The sequence below is a fragment of the Peromyscus eremicus genome, chromosome 18 (genome assembly GCF_949786415.1).
Source record: "Peromyscus eremicus chromosome 18, PerEre_H2_v1, whole genome shotgun sequence".
NCBI classification, from domain to species: Eukaryota; Metazoa; Chordata; class Mammalia; order Rodentia; family Cricetidae; genus Peromyscus; species Peromyscus eremicus.
The window spans coordinates 10,660,969-10,675,723 of NC_081434.1; the positions used below are offsets into that span (position 1 = coordinate 10,660,969).

The 14,755-nt window shown below is 48.7% G+C and overlaps 1 protein-coding gene across 2 annotated transcripts; it reads left to right on the forward strand.

The window, feature by feature from the left end:
• The first annotated feature begins 1,480 nt into the window (after positions 1-1,480).
• Positions 1,481-11,059, forward strand: Dyrk2 (dual specificity tyrosine phosphorylation regulated kinase 2). 2 transcript variants are annotated; one of them, XM_059245600.1, is made up of 3 exons: positions 1,481-1,595; positions 2,038-2,186; positions 9,276-11,059. In XM_059245600.1, the coding sequence occupies exons 1-3, from the start codon at positions 1,547-1,549 to the stop codon at positions 10,881-10,883; spliced, it is 1,806 nt and encodes a 601-aa protein (XP_059101583.1). In that variant the 5' UTR covers positions 1,481-1,546; the 3' UTR covers positions 10,884-11,059. The 2 variants fall into 2 exon arrangements, with proteins under 2 accessions (XP_059101583.1, XP_059101584.1); XM_059245601.1 differs by lacking the exons at positions 1,481-1,595; positions 2,038-2,186 and adding an exon at positions 8,404-8,745.
• Positions 11,060-14,755: the final 3,696 nt, after the last annotated feature.

Consider the following 14,755-nt stretch of genomic DNA (forward strand, 5'->3'; position numbering starts at 1 on the left):
ATTTGTTGCGCTTTCCCCTCCATACCTGACGGTTGAAGTGGACAGCGGTGCACAAGCATGCTATCCATACACGACAAAGCACAGGTGTAAGACAGAGAAGCAAATTTTTGTTTTTCCTGGGGGAAAGAGGCTGTAGACCACAAATGAAAAGGGCGGGGGAAATTCTCCACGTGTCTGGGAAGGAAAAGGGAAAAAGATACCTTTTAAACCTCCGAGGATGAGAGGAAGCAGAGGTGCCCTACCCTTGCAGCCAGAAAGGAAGGTGTGTGGTGTCTCTCCCAGCGGCGGTGCTGGGGAAAGGCTTGAAGTTGTAAGGAAATGGGAGGTGTCTCTGATGTTTATTTTTGCCTAGCAACCCACAGCCAACTGCTACCCCAGCTGCGGTCCACAGGCGCCCGTCTGACTCCCCTTGTCCTAGCGACTGGAGGGCAGCGGTCACCCGGTGTCAGTGAATCAGGGAGGAGGGCGTGCGTGGCCGAGATGGAGGTGGAAGGGCAGCCCCTTCCTTCGTCCATGCTTGGGTCACCAGGCTCAGCCGCAGTCCCTCCTCGGGGCCTGACTTTCCGAGGTGACCCTCACACAACTAAGTTCTCTCTAGGTTTAACTGGGGAGAGGGGCTGGCTGAGCCACTGGGTCGGGGGGGCGGCAGGGGTGGAGGGGGGAGCACCGTATTGTCTGGGAGCAGCCATTAGGAGCGGTGTTTAGGGGTGTGATGGGAGAAGGAGGGGGTCTCTGCAGCAATTTCGGGAGGAGGCTGGCGGCGGTAGGTTGCGCCGTAGTGTCGGGAGGGGCGTCGCAGGGGCGCGGGGGACCCGGGGAGCGGGCAGATGGCCGCAGGGGAGGCGGAGGGCGAGCCGGAGCCGCAGTTTTCCCGGGAGCGGAGGGCGGCTCTGCGGAAGATCGGAGGGGGAGGGACTCCCGGGGTGGCGGGTGGGGGTGGGGGTGGCGGCGAGCCTGTGTGGCTGGGGCCGGGGTGGGGTGTGTGTGTGGGGGGGGGGGAGAGTCCGGGGCGGGGCCTCGGCGGGGAGGGGGGCGGGGCTGGCCTTTCTCGGGCGCGCGAGCCGCGGGGGCGAGCGTGGAGTGGAGGGGGTGGGGGGGTGGGGGCGGCGCGAGCGTGTGCGCGGGCGGGCGCGCGCGCGCGGGCCCGGGGAGGAGGGCTCCCGAGCGAGTGGGTCCCGGCGGCCACAGCCTGCTCCCCGCGGCCCCGATGTGAGGGAGTCGGGGAGGCCAGCGGTGCGGCAGGGGAGGGCGAGGCATGTGCACGGGCCGGGGGGTACAGCAGCCGCCCGAGGACGAGGGGGACGACGGCGGCGGCGGCGGCGAGGAGGAGGAGGAGGAGAGCGGGGGGCTCGCGGCGGCGGGCCCGGGCCGAGGGGATGCAGCGGACTGCGTGTGTCTGGCTGTAGCGGGCGCGAGGAGGCGACGAGGCGCGGGGGACCCGCGTGAGGGGCGACCAGGAGGTGGCGGCGGCGGCGGCGGCGGCGACGAGTAGCGGCGGGACCGGCGGCGAGGGCAGCCCTGCCATGCACGTTCCTCTCCCGCGGCCATGTTAGCCAGGAAACCTTCGGCCGCCGCTCCTGCCGCCTACCCGACCGGTAAGGGCTCGGGGACCCTGGCTGTGCGCGTTGGTGCCCCGGGTAGCCCTGGACCCGGGCGGGTTGGGCGAGGGGCGTCCGGAGCGCAGGGCCCCCGTGTCGCTGCGCCCTCTCGGTTGGCTCGCCCTCCCCTCCCCCGGCCCCGGCGACGTGGGCCACGGAGCTCCGGCCCAGCGCTGCTGCTCCCAGCCGGGTCGCGCGAACTTAACTTTGCAGCTGGCGGGTGCGCGCCGGGGAGCCGCGTCCCGGACCCCCCTCGCTTCCCGCACGCTGCCGGCTTTTCCCGGGCCGGGTGTCTCTTTCCATCTTCTCCCGGGGGGGAAAAAAAAATAAAGGGGGGTTCGCTGCCCACCGGGGCGGGGGCCGGGGGCGGGGGGGGGTCTGGTTGGCTCTCTTCCCCCACCCTGACCCTCTTTTGTCTCCTCCCGCGCGTGGCTCCCAGGCCGAGGAGGGGACACCGCCGTTCGCCAGCTTCAGGCTTCCCCGGGGATCGGCGCGGGGGCTCCCCGAAGCGGAGTGGGGACCGGCCCACCCTCTCCCATCGCCCTGCCGCCTCTCCGGGCCAGCAACGCTGCCACCGCAGCCCACACGGTGAGACCCGGCTCCGGGAGGGTGCCAGGCAGATCCTGGGCTTGTGGGGTCCTGACTGTGGGAAGAGAGGGCCGAGTGCTCCACGCCCCTGGCAGGGGCCTGTCCTCGCCGCCGCCCTCTGCAACTTGGGCGAGCCCAGAGCTGCTGCCACAAAGGAGATTCGTGGCGTGGGCCCCTCGCTTCCCTCTGGAGCCCGCCCACCCCAGAGCTCCTTTTCCTGGGAACTTCCTCCTTGCGGCTGGCTTTCCTTCCTCCCCTCTTTTTTCATCTCTGCTTCCCAGAGCTCCCTTCCCCCGACCCGGTAAACATCTCCTCCCAACCCCAGGGGTAGTGGATATTTATAGAAACATATGTGTTAGGGGACATCTAGGCCACCCTGCCCGGAAAATCGATCCCCCAAAGAGCCTCCGAGGCCTGGCTCCAGCCAGCAGGGAGCACCCGCCAATTGTCCCCCGCGTGTGTAAGCATGTTTTATGAGAGCTACAGGTTTGAGCACAGCAGAAATTGTAATTAACATTAACAAAAATAAGAGCCACAGCAGTAGTCAAAACAAAACAACCCACCTCTGTAGGATTCTCTACATGGATATTACTCAAATGGAAAGGGCGAGCTTTGCTTTGTAGGTGGCCAGAGAAGGGCACCTGACCAGGGCTGTGGTCCCCTGAGGCCCTGGGGGGGAGGAGAGCCAAGGCTGGGACTGGCGGCTGCAGAGACTGGATCCGACTTCACCATGTACCTTTTCTCAGCTCCTAGAGATGGCCTTTGGATGGTGACCTCCAGCTTAGAGGAGGTGTACGCTTTGAGAAGGTGACGGTTTCAGAGGTCTCTTTCCCAAAGGCTCTTTGACAGTGTGAGGACCCTAGGATGGTTCTGCGTGAGGTTGCTTGCAGGATGGACGATTTTTTTGTGGCTAAGTGAAAAGTTGCTTGGAAGCACCATGTGTGATCTGCAGGGAGCATCTCTGGGGGGTCATATGTGACTGAAACTTGTTTAGCACGGGAGACTTGATGAGAGGAAAGACCTCAGTTGTGATCCCAGACATGGAAGAGAGGTAGACCAATTTCATCGAACACGTTTTGTTGTTAGCTCTCATTTTGTTTTTCTCGGTGTCTCTATCCTAGGGGCTGGGAATTCATTACACAGGGTTAGACTATTGCTGGGAAAGAGAGAGCCTACAGGTAGGAGGGATGTTATTGTCACAGGGGCATCCCTAGTAAGGAACCACCATCGCTTTTAGAGGTTTGGATTTGCTGTTGTTTGGGCTGGTTTAGAATCACCTGACAGTTTGGAAAATACAACATCCTTTTTTTTTTTTTTTTTTTTCCTCCCCTAACGTGTTGATGTCATCACGTGACATGATGTGACCAGGGAAAGATGACTTGGTTTGCCTCTGACTCCCAGTTTTTGTGTAAGGATGACCTTTACCTGATCAGAACTTCTTTGCCATGGAAATATGTATTAAAACCGGGAGAAGACAAGGTTGCCGGTAGCCTAGTAGCCTGCAGGGAGACAGCGGGAAGGTATTTCTCAGGAGAGATGCCAGTGTTTTGATGCGGCCTGTGTACGGTGTGGCTGTTGTTAACTGGAGGGTAAATTTCAGCCATTCTGCATCACTAGATGCTTGGATCTGAAAGTGAGGCTTTGTGTTTCCCACGTTGTTGGTTTTGACTTGGTTTGTGTAACAGTACGGTTTGCCCAGATCAAGGGCATTCAGGACCACAGAGTTTATCTGGTTCTTCTCCTGCAGTTTGACCTGAGGATTCAGACTCCACAGGTTAACTGAGCTGTCAGGAGTCCGTAGCCAACTCAAATATGTGCTACAGAGTTGCACACCGTCCTGCCTCTGCGCTTAATGTACTGCTTGGGACTGACTAGTTCTGGGAACCAGTGTTAACTGTGTTGTAAATGCTTGCGTCTTTACAGGTGTATGCTCCCATGTCATCTACATTTTCAGAAGTGTTTACATGTTTATTTCCAGAGCAGTTACATCTGGAACTGTTGGGAAATGAGTAGTGAGAAGAAAGGGCATTAAGTGAAAAGTAATTTATCATAGAAGCTTTCTCGTCTTTGCTCTTAAGCACATGATAGGATTATGAACTTTGGAATTTTCCATGGTAGTTTGTTTTCTACTTCTTGTGTGATTTTTATACCGTAGTAATTTAGTTTAGGTCAATTTGTCCTAAAAATAAAACCAACAAGTATCATGATTCTTGTTAGGTTTTTTTTTTTTCCTTATAATAATATGTGGCAGATAACAAGGTATTTATTTTAAAATTTTTTCATTTCTATAAATTCCAAAATATTGGTATATACTTTTATAACTTTGAATATTTAAATTACTCATCAATGTTTTTTGTTGTTGTTGTTGTTTTGTCTGTTTTTGTTGTTGTTTTTTTAAGCTCAACTTTATTCCCATAACACCCCCAAAATTTCTAAGATGACTTTGGGAGGTTTTGAAACGCCCAGAAGTCATAGCACACAGAAGCATGTGTTGCTTGCCATTTTGGTACTGCAAGAGAAAAAGAAGCGCCCGACTTCTGAGACTTCTGTTCATGCAGAATTTTCAGTACTAAAATATCTCATGATTAGAGGAGGGGTTTGTGGATCCTTCCACTTTAACACATCCAGTTGTAGGTATGTAAACCACTGGGTTCTTTTCAGCTCGTAGTCATGAATGTGGCACATTGTACTACATTAGCAAATAGGCCCGACCCATGGTTTCTGGCTTCCAAAGGCTGAAGTAGGAGCGAAGGGTCTTCAGGGTCCTTCAGTTTATGATATGGTCCTAGCATCTCTGACTTTTCTGGACATCCCTCCTATTAGGTATCACTTTTGTGCATTTGATTTTGGTTGTGATTTCGGGGTCCTGCACTGTTCGGGACCCCAAATCTTCTCTTTTACTGGAACCTTCAAGTCAATATCTTCAACTCCTGGAATGTGTAAGGTTCTTGGGTGTTGTAAGATGCCCGCTACAGGTACTTTTTAACCAGCCATCCTTTGCCTTGGAGGCCCGGCAAGATCTTATGACTTGGGCCTCTTGGGATATTTCCCAACTCCCTCAGTGTTGACTTCATGTTTTCTTTTGAAGATGCAAACACTATTGCTGAAGAATGACTTGAAGGGACATTCTTGACTCCGTGCTTCTAGTCAGGAGCTATTCGGTGTTTACTGTGTACCTGAGTTTATGTTAATGAGGACTTCAGAAAAATAAGAGGTGATCACCACCACCCTCACCCCAGTAATTTCTTGCAGCCAGATGGGTGCACTTTTTGTCAAAACAGAGTGAGCTGAAGCATTAATGATGAGACAGTTCACTGTAGGTACAGAGGGAGTTGTTTAATAGATCGGAGGAGGTGAGAGTTCTGGGCATTGAAGAGTGTGTAGGAGTTTGTCATCGGAACAGTGGAAAGAAGGAGATTCGAAGCGGCGTGAGAAAAGGATAGTAGCAGAGTCTGTCACTTGCTAAGTACTACGCCACACACTTTACACACACACTCAAGGTCTCTAATCTCCCCAATAGCCCTAACGAGGTAGCTTGGAACCTTTCTGCACACAAGGACAGTGCAGTTCAGAGAGATAAGGTAAATCACCCAAGGTCACAGAGTAACCGGCAGAGCCAGATTCATGTCATGTGTGAAAAATATCCGGGCTCTTATCAAACTGACTTCATCAACAAGAGAGGAGTGTGAAAGTGCATGGTGTCCCTGGGTCCTGGGGGTTCAGCCTTGTTCCTCTTAGGGGCATACCAATGTGTAGATCAGACTGCAAGAGCTCCGGCGAGATGTGCTCTCACTGCATGCTGTGGTGGTGGGGATGTAGTCATGGGCACAAGCAAGAGCAGTCTCAGATGGACAATGTGTACATTCCAACTCAAGAAGTAGTGTGGGGAAAGGTGTGAGGAGTTTAGGCGTGTGTGTGTGTGTGTGTGTGTGTGTGTGTGTGTGTGTGTGTGTCTGAGTCTCTGAGTCTGCCTGCCTGCATATCTGCCTCAGTTGTCCCAGTGAAAACAGCAATATAAAATATAGCTGATAGCACCTGAGTGAGGGGGCTTCATGATAGTGTGGAAAGAGGGTGAATACTGAGAGTGTTTTTCAGATATATACACTGTCAGGGATTCCTAGGTATTCAGCCAGAGCAATTATGTGGGGAGAGGAGGTTTTTCTTTTTCTTTCTTTCTTTTTTTTTTTTTTTAATTTTTTGATTTTGAAGTTGAGGATTATGATAACAAGAAAACGTTGTGAGTGTGTCTGTTTGAGTTGCCTGTGGAAGTGGAAACGCGTTAGCAGTTGGGCATGGGGCATGAGTCCAGGAGGTATGGATGGGCAGGTCTGCAAAAGGACACAGAGGAGACTGCAGCCAGTGATGGGTACTGCTGATATCCCAGCTGTGCATAGGAGTGACCAGGAAGTAGTAGGAGGGGAAAACCAAGAGAATGGAAGCTGAGACCCACCTGTCAGCAGGAGTCATAGCTGATACTGGAGAGAGAACTGGTGGAGAATTGATGGGCAGGCTCTTTAGTTCTGGTCACTGAAACATTTGAAATAATTTTTTAGTGTATGCAAAAATTGATTGCAGTAATCTAAATCAGAGTAAATTCTCGATGCTCAAAAAGTTTTATTTTGCTAACATTTTAAGAATCTTTAAAATCCCAAGGTTGGTTTTGTGCTTCATAAGTTAGTTGTATTCTTCTGAAGTACCCTCCATCTTGCCCTGAGGAGAAGGATTTCTTTTTTTAATTTAATTTTATTTAAATAACATTTCTTTTATTTATTTTACATACCGACCACAGTCTACCTCCCCCCCCCCCCAACTCCAGCAAGAGAGAGATTTCAAACCTGAAGTCCTTTCATTGAGCACAGAGGTGAATGAGGCTTTGGAAGGAAAAGCAGTGGGCAGATAAGAGCATGATGGAGCACTCAGCCACCTAGCAGTTGAGAGGCCGGTGGCAGTGGAAAGATTGATTCTTTTTTTCTTTCCCCAAGGCTAGCCTTTGCTAGCAAGTTCTTAGCCAACTCTGGCATCTTAAAAATATGGAAAAGGGAAGGAAAGGACAGAGAAAAGGGAAGGAAGGAGAGAGAGAAATAGCAATCAACAAGTTTGGACTACTTTTATATATGCTCAAGGCTTTTCCAGTGTCTTTTATGGACTGCCTTGCTTTTGAAGTGGAAAAGGTACCAACTACTATATAGTGGAATATAAAGTCACCTTCCCTGGCGGTATCATCTCTGAGTTCAATAAGAGAAATCTGCTAGAAGTCTCTCTGAGAAATACAATTCTGGATCCTGTGAAGTCAGAGTCGGGCCCAGGAATTGGCTTCTTTCTCTTTTAGAAGGGAGCAGAGCCTCTCTCCATAGATGGCCATTATGCTTGCTGCTTGTCAGTTAAAAAAAAAAAAAAATGGGAAAGATTATAGCCTGCTAGTAAGGAAGGTTTGGAATCTCGTTTTCTAATCCAGGGGTTCCCAAAGCATTTCTTGAATCACTCTGCTCCTCTCCCTCACCTCTTTCTTCCGGGAGTCTGGATACCCCCAAACAGAGAACTGAGCCCCGATGACAAAAGACTCGTCTTACTTACTGTAAATTCCCAATGGGCAGAGTTCCTGCCACTTTTAACTAGTCCCTCATTAGTGCTGGCTGGGTGAGTGAGGTGGATGTTGATGACAAGTTGTTTCTTTGAGATTTCAAGGAAAAGTTTCCCCAGAAGGCTGCTTGAAGGAAATCCCGAGCCGATTCAGGGTAGGAGAATGGGGGATCGGCCTTTGTCCTCTCTGTTTTGTTTAGACAGGACTATTCTGGGATGGAGTGTATGCCAGAAATAGACATTGCCACTTTGTATTTGTAGTGGTTACTGTTTCCTTTGCTCTGAGCAAATACCTGGTCAAGAACCAACTGAAAAGGAGGAAGAGTGCGTTCTGGCTGACGGTTTAAGAAGGGTCACACTGTCGTGGTGAAGGCATGGTGGCAGGAACCCGAGGCGGTGATCATATTGCCTCTTCAGGGAGGAAGCAGGAAGAGATGAAGACTGGTACTAGGCTCACTTTGTTTATTCAGTCCGGGACCCCAGCCCATGAAACAGTGCCGACCGTGTTTAGGTTGGATTGTCCTGCCTCAGTTTACCCAGTCTGGAAACTCTTTAGGGGACATGCTCAGAGAGGTTTGCCCCCTAGGAAGTTCTAGATGCTGTCAAGGTGGCAGTATTAACGTCATGTGATTCTCTGTTGGAAAGCTGAGTATCCCAGCAGCCTGTAGAAACAGAAATACGTGCGTGGGTACCGAGCCGTGGACCAGAGGCCCAAACTGAATGGCAGTTGCTCGGCTTGTTGGACAGAATGACCTTAACTGATTGAAGTCAGTGACACCCAGAAACTGTAAAGAAAGAAAACAGGTCTGAAGTTTGCCGGGTAACTAGGACACACGTATCTACGGGAGACTCTGTCAATAGAAGCTTATTTTGTTTGTCACCGTGTGCATTCCGGGGGTTAATTAGAACTTCCGGGGAAGAAGGAAGCGTCAAGTGTTTCTGGAAGAGTTCCAGATATATACGAGGGAGTGCTGGACAGGTGTGACGCCCCATCCTCACAGAAATAAAGAATGCTTCAGTGAAGTGTGGAAGACACTGTGGTCTGGGCGTGGGCAACGGTGTAGATGGCACTTATTTGTGCGTTGCCTGTTTCATTTCCAGATCTGATATGGCTTAAAACACCTGCCATGTGCCAGGCCTCTTATTAAACCCTAGGTGCAGAATGGTAACATGAAGGCTTGATCCCTGCCTCCAGGAGAACTTACTGCTGGGACCTAGGCTCTGTAGCTGTGGCATTCCCAGGACTGTCCTGTGTTTCCTAACCTTGTCCAATCCACGATTGTCCATCCTTCTTCTTTACTGGCATGCCTATAAGCATCCTATTCATTCTCCCTGCTGGTGTATTCATGGGACTTCTTGGGGACACAGCACTTTCCATTGACTAAAACTGACGGTGGCTGTGGGTTCCTGCCAAACTGGGAGTCGGGTGATGAGGACTGATTTCTGACATCGCATTGGGGGAGCAGGGCCCCCTTCCTTTCTGTTGATGCTTTCTGGTCTGAATTCCAGATTGGCGGCGGTAAGCACACCATGAATGACCACCTCCACATCAGCAGCCACAGCCACGGACAGATCCAGGTTCAGCAGCTGTTCGAGGACAACAGTAACAAGAGGACAGTGCTCACCACACAGCCCAATGGGCTGACAACCGTGGGCAAGACGGGCTTGCCTGTGGTGCCAGAGAGGCAGCTGGAGAGCATCCACAGACGGCAGGGGAGTTCCACCTCTCTGAAGTCCATGGAAGGCATGGGGAAGGTGAAAGCCACCCCCATGACCCCCGAACAAGCGATGAAGCAATACATGCAAAAACTCACAGCCTTCGAACACCATGAGATTTTTAGCTACCCCGAAATATATTTCTTGGGTCCAAATGCGAAGAAGCGCCAAGGCATGACAGGCGGGCCCAACAACGGTGGTTACGATGATGACCAGGGGTCCTATGTGCAGGTGCCCCATGATCACGTGGCTTACAGGTACGAGGTCCTCAAGGTCATTGGGAAGGGGAGCTTTGGGCAGGTGGTCAAGGCCTATGACCACAAAGTCCACCAGCACGTGGCCCTGAAGATGGTGCGGAACGAGAAGCGCTTCCACCGGCAGGCGGCGGAGGAGATCCGGATCTTGGAGCACCTACGGAAGCAGGATAAAGACAACACCATGAACGTCATCCACATGCTGGAGAATTTTACCTTCCGCAACCACATCTGCATGACGTTTGAGTTGCTGAGCATGAACCTCTATGAGCTCATCAAGAAGAATAAGTTCCAGGGCTTCAGCCTGCCTCTGGTGCGCAAGTTTGCCCACTCCATCCTACAGTGCTTGGATGCTTTGCACAAAAACAGAATAATCCACTGTGACCTTAAGCCCGAGAACATTTTGTTAAAGCAGCAGGGGAGAAGCAGTATTAAAGTGATTGACTTTGGCTCCAGTTGTTACGAGCACCAGCGTGTCTACACGTACATCCAGTCGCGCTTTTACCGGGCTCCGGAAGTGATCCTTGGAGCCAGGTACGGCATGCCCATTGATATGTGGAGCCTGGGTTGCATTCTCGCGGAACTCCTGACGGGTTACCCCCTCTTGCCTGGGGAGGATGAAGGGGACCAGCTAGCTTGTATGATTGAGCTTTTGGGCATGCCCTCCCAGAAACTCCTGGATGCTTCCAAACGAGCCAAAAATTTCGTGAGCTCCAAGGGTTATCCTCGATACTGCACTGTCACGACTCTTTCGGACGGCTCTGTGGTCCTCAATGGAGGCCGGTCCCGGAGAGGGAAACTGAGGGGTCCACCAGAGAGCAGAGAGTGGGGGAACGCACTGAAGGGATGCGATGATCCTCTTTTCCTTGACTTCTTAAAACAGTGTTTGGAGTGGGATCCCGCAGTCCGCATGACCCCGGGCCAGGCTTTGCGGCACCCTTGGCTCAGGAGGCGCTTGCCAAAGCCTCCGACTGGGGAGAAGACGGCGGTGAAGAGGGTCACGGACAGCACTGGTGCTATCACGTCGATTTCCAAGTTACCTCCACCTTCCAGCTCGGCTTCCAAGCTGAGGACTAATTTGGCACAGATGACAGATGCCAATGGGAATATTCAGCAGAGGACAGTGTTGCCAAAACTCGTTAGCTGAGCTCCAGTCCCCTGATGCTGGCAAGCTGAGAAATGCGTTGTAGCTGAGCCTTATTGGGTTGAAAAAGTGTAGCTCAGACCTGTTTTTATTTGCTCAAAAACTCGACTTATTTGTATCTTTTCAGCACTTGATGTAAGACAAGTTTGTTTTGTTTTTATAAATACATGGGGACAATGCTTTAAGTTTTTATACTTTCTGAAACCTCTTTTTTTTTTTCTTTTTCTTTTTCTTTTTTTTTTTTTTTGCCCCCTTCCTTGTGTTCTAAAAGTAAGATGAGCCTTACTGTAGTTAGTGGCAGAGTGATCGTATCAGTGGCAGGCCATTGATTTCTTCATGACTGACACCCACTTACAGATTGGTCACACATATTCACTATGTTTTCATGGTTCCTCCTCTACGCTCCCCAGGGAGGTGGCCCCCCCGGGGGCCCGCCCTCCTTCTCTCTCCGTGCTCCAGGTTCACACAAGAGCAGCACGCCTTGCCTCCATTTTTTCCCTCAGTTAACCTGGGTCAGAGTGGAGGTGGAAGAAGAAGAAAAGTCCCAGTGAAAAAATCTCTAAGAAAAACTGCACCTTAGAGATTGTCTTTTTTTCCTTAAGGTGTGTTCAAACAATTACAAAATAGATTGCCCAGGTCTAAACCCGCCCACTTAACATTCTGAAGTTCTTAAGCCACCAAGCAGCATTTAGGGGATGGATGGAAACTGAGATGTGTGAGTTCCTCCTGAGGCTCTGGGAAGTCGGCAGGCTGTCATAATCACGAAACCCTCTGATTATGGAATTGCTTTTTCACCTAATTTTAGGACTTCCCCCCACCACTGTCCCCCGCTTCCCCTTCTCCTGTCTCTGTCCCTCCTTTATCACACACCTGTCGCCTGCATTTCGTGCGTCTTTTCCCTTCAGCTGACTGTTAATGCAGAGAGCCTTGTCAGCTGCCATTGTGTCCGGAGTGTCATTCCCCAGTTTCCAAAAGAACAGCGGCCCAGCCGCCTAAGGTAGGGATTTGAATAGTTCCGAAGGAGATTTTGCCGGCCGGAGTGAGTTCACCCTGTAGGCGCCACTGAGGTTCCCTTAGCCTGGGAAAGCATCAACTCTTTCGTTAGAAAGAAAAGGGGTTTTGAAAATCCTCCTGGTGAAGTCACTGTGGCCCCTAACAACACATTGAAAGGAGGAGAAACTCAACCTCGAGTTAAATGGTTTGACTTATTCTTTGATTCGTTAGAAGAGGCACGGAAACGGCATCCCTCTGTTCGGTTTTACTTTCTTTTGTATTGCACTGAGTGTTTTTTGTGGGGATGACACTTTTCCTGAAAGTAACTGAGAGTTAGGTAAAAGAATATTTTCTTCGCTGAATAATAATTATTTTCACAGTGAAAATTCCAGTATTTTATCGCTAATGGATGAACAGTGATATATATCAATTTCAAGGCACGTGGAAAGAATTTTTTTAGTATGTGCAATTTAATAGAGAAAGATTTCTGCCTGTTTGGACAATAGGTTTTGGATAGTAAAAATTAGGATAAATAATCTTTTATATGCACAGATATTATTGTATTGCCTGTAAATCGATTTACAAGTACTTAAAGCATGGTCCCCAGTGAGGCCAAGAAAGTTTCCGGTTAAGAGTTTTTTTTTTTTGTTTTTTTTTTTAAATTCTATGTTTTCTCTTATTTTAAAAAAACAAAAAGCAAAAAAACAAAACAAAAAAAGTGTCATTTTGAATAAACATTTTTCTTATCTTGAGGCTTTGCCAGTTGATGGTGGAAAAATATGCTCAGGAATTATTTCAAATATTTGCCAAAAATGAGTAATAAGATTAGCTTATTAATAAGTTAGCGATATCGCTGTTTGCTTTACTATTTGAGGATGCCATTGGTAAATTAATTTGTACCTTCTGTACTTAGCAACGATAGCTTAGTTCCCTAGTCAAATTCTTTAGCATACTATACACATTTCTGTGTAATCTGTGAAGTGCAATAATATGTCAGTAAGTTACATTTTAAATGATGCTCATGTGACAGTACCCCCAATCAGTGGCTTATAGGACTTAAAAATTTGTGTATTTATTTTTTTAAAAATTGGCTTAAAGGCATGAGAGGTTTGGTCTGGGGACTTTTGTAAAAAACTACGAGTCTCTTAACGATGGCTAGTGTCTTTAGGTCATTACAATTAATCTAAAAACTACAAAAGCTGTTTTCCCCTCCAAGGCTCCTGCTCTGTTTCCACGGTCACTTAGTTGTGAGGCTGAGCCCGCTCTTAACTAACCCCCTGTAACACAGCTAGCTATACTTGCCACAGTAGAAGTGGACTAAACCTGCTTGTCTTCCCCCCACCACCACCACCACCACCACACAAAACTGGTTCTTCTGAGGCCAGCAGAACATTTATGAGGAGCTTTATCCACAAATGCAACCGGAAACTTTGAAGCCAAACTATAATGTGCAGTGCTACAGGGCTTTTCTTTCTTTCTCGCTTTCTTTTTTTTCCCCCCAACCACAGTGAAATTTCCTTGATTCCTAAAAGCCGACGTGTTTCAGCATTTCCTGATACGGCTGCTTTGAGAAGAATTCTATTTAATTATTGCGTCTCAAATGAAACTGTTGCCTCTCTTTGTGATCTTAAAACCTAAATAAAGGGCTCTGATAGGCTACTAGGAGTCGGCTTGGAAACGGTCCTTGGTCTCACAGGTTACCATTGTCTAGGGATGTCTGAGCTGTTTTTGGATTTAGGAATAGCACAGTGTCGTCTCGTCTTTGGTTGCAGTCTCTTTGGGCTCCGTTTCTTGCACTGCCAGAGTGTTCTTAGCACAACCGTGGAACACCGAGTGGTGCAGGACAGTGTAGATTAACATCTTACAGGAGAAATTGTGCTCTTAGTGTTAACAATGTGCCTTTTGTTCTGAATGCCATGTTGTAGGGCATGCATTTTTTGGCCTCTTTAACTCTTTGAACTAGAGGTAGTAAGGATGGAAGCCACCTCTGCAAAGATAACATCTGTCTTAAATATCTAGATTTATAGGCCTTAATAGAAACCATAAGGCGTGAATAGTCATTGGGCGCTGAGCAAGATAAACCATTTGTTAGTGACACCAGGAATTCCTGTGTTTGAGGGGTTAAAGATGGTCTTTGTTGTATCTGAACATCAGACTGATTTTTTTAAATGATATTTTTTTTGTTATGCTAACACTAGACAAAAATCAACTGTATTTGTAAAAATTTACCTCAAACCATTTAATTTTATAGTGTGATTAATCCCAGGGCATTTGGTATGAACCAAAGTGCATTCCTTTTTTTATATACCTGGCTCTAGTAAGGATGGCCAGGGATTTTTACAATTTGGGTGCAAGGCACTTAAGCCACTTTTAAACTTACTGGGTGGTGTGGAGTCACGTTAAATGGCTCCATCAGAATGTTAGAAAACACTGTAGGCATCAGTAGCATTGGGCCATATTGGAATCTTAAAAGCGTGAATTATTTTGAAGAGAACATTCATTTTTGTAATTTTTTTTTCCATCAAGAATATTTCTGGTAAGCAGAAGATTTTTAAAATAAAATTCAACTGATTTGGTTGGCAAAGGTTTTAATATCGCCCAACCTAATGCTGTGGTAGCATTTTAAAAATAAAAGTATTTGTGGACTCTTTGTTTTTAGGGGCTTGTACATCTCTCCGCTATGGACATCTATAAAAGTCATTGTAATTATACTCTGCTCAACTGCTACAGTTATGTCTAGGCAGTGGCTTGGATTTCTATCGAGCAACAACTTAGACACGTGACTGTAATAATGCTGCAACTGTGTGTACTGAAAATATGTGAAAATGGTTGAATGTGGACTGTGTATATATGTATGTACAAACTTCTGTGAGATGCTGCTG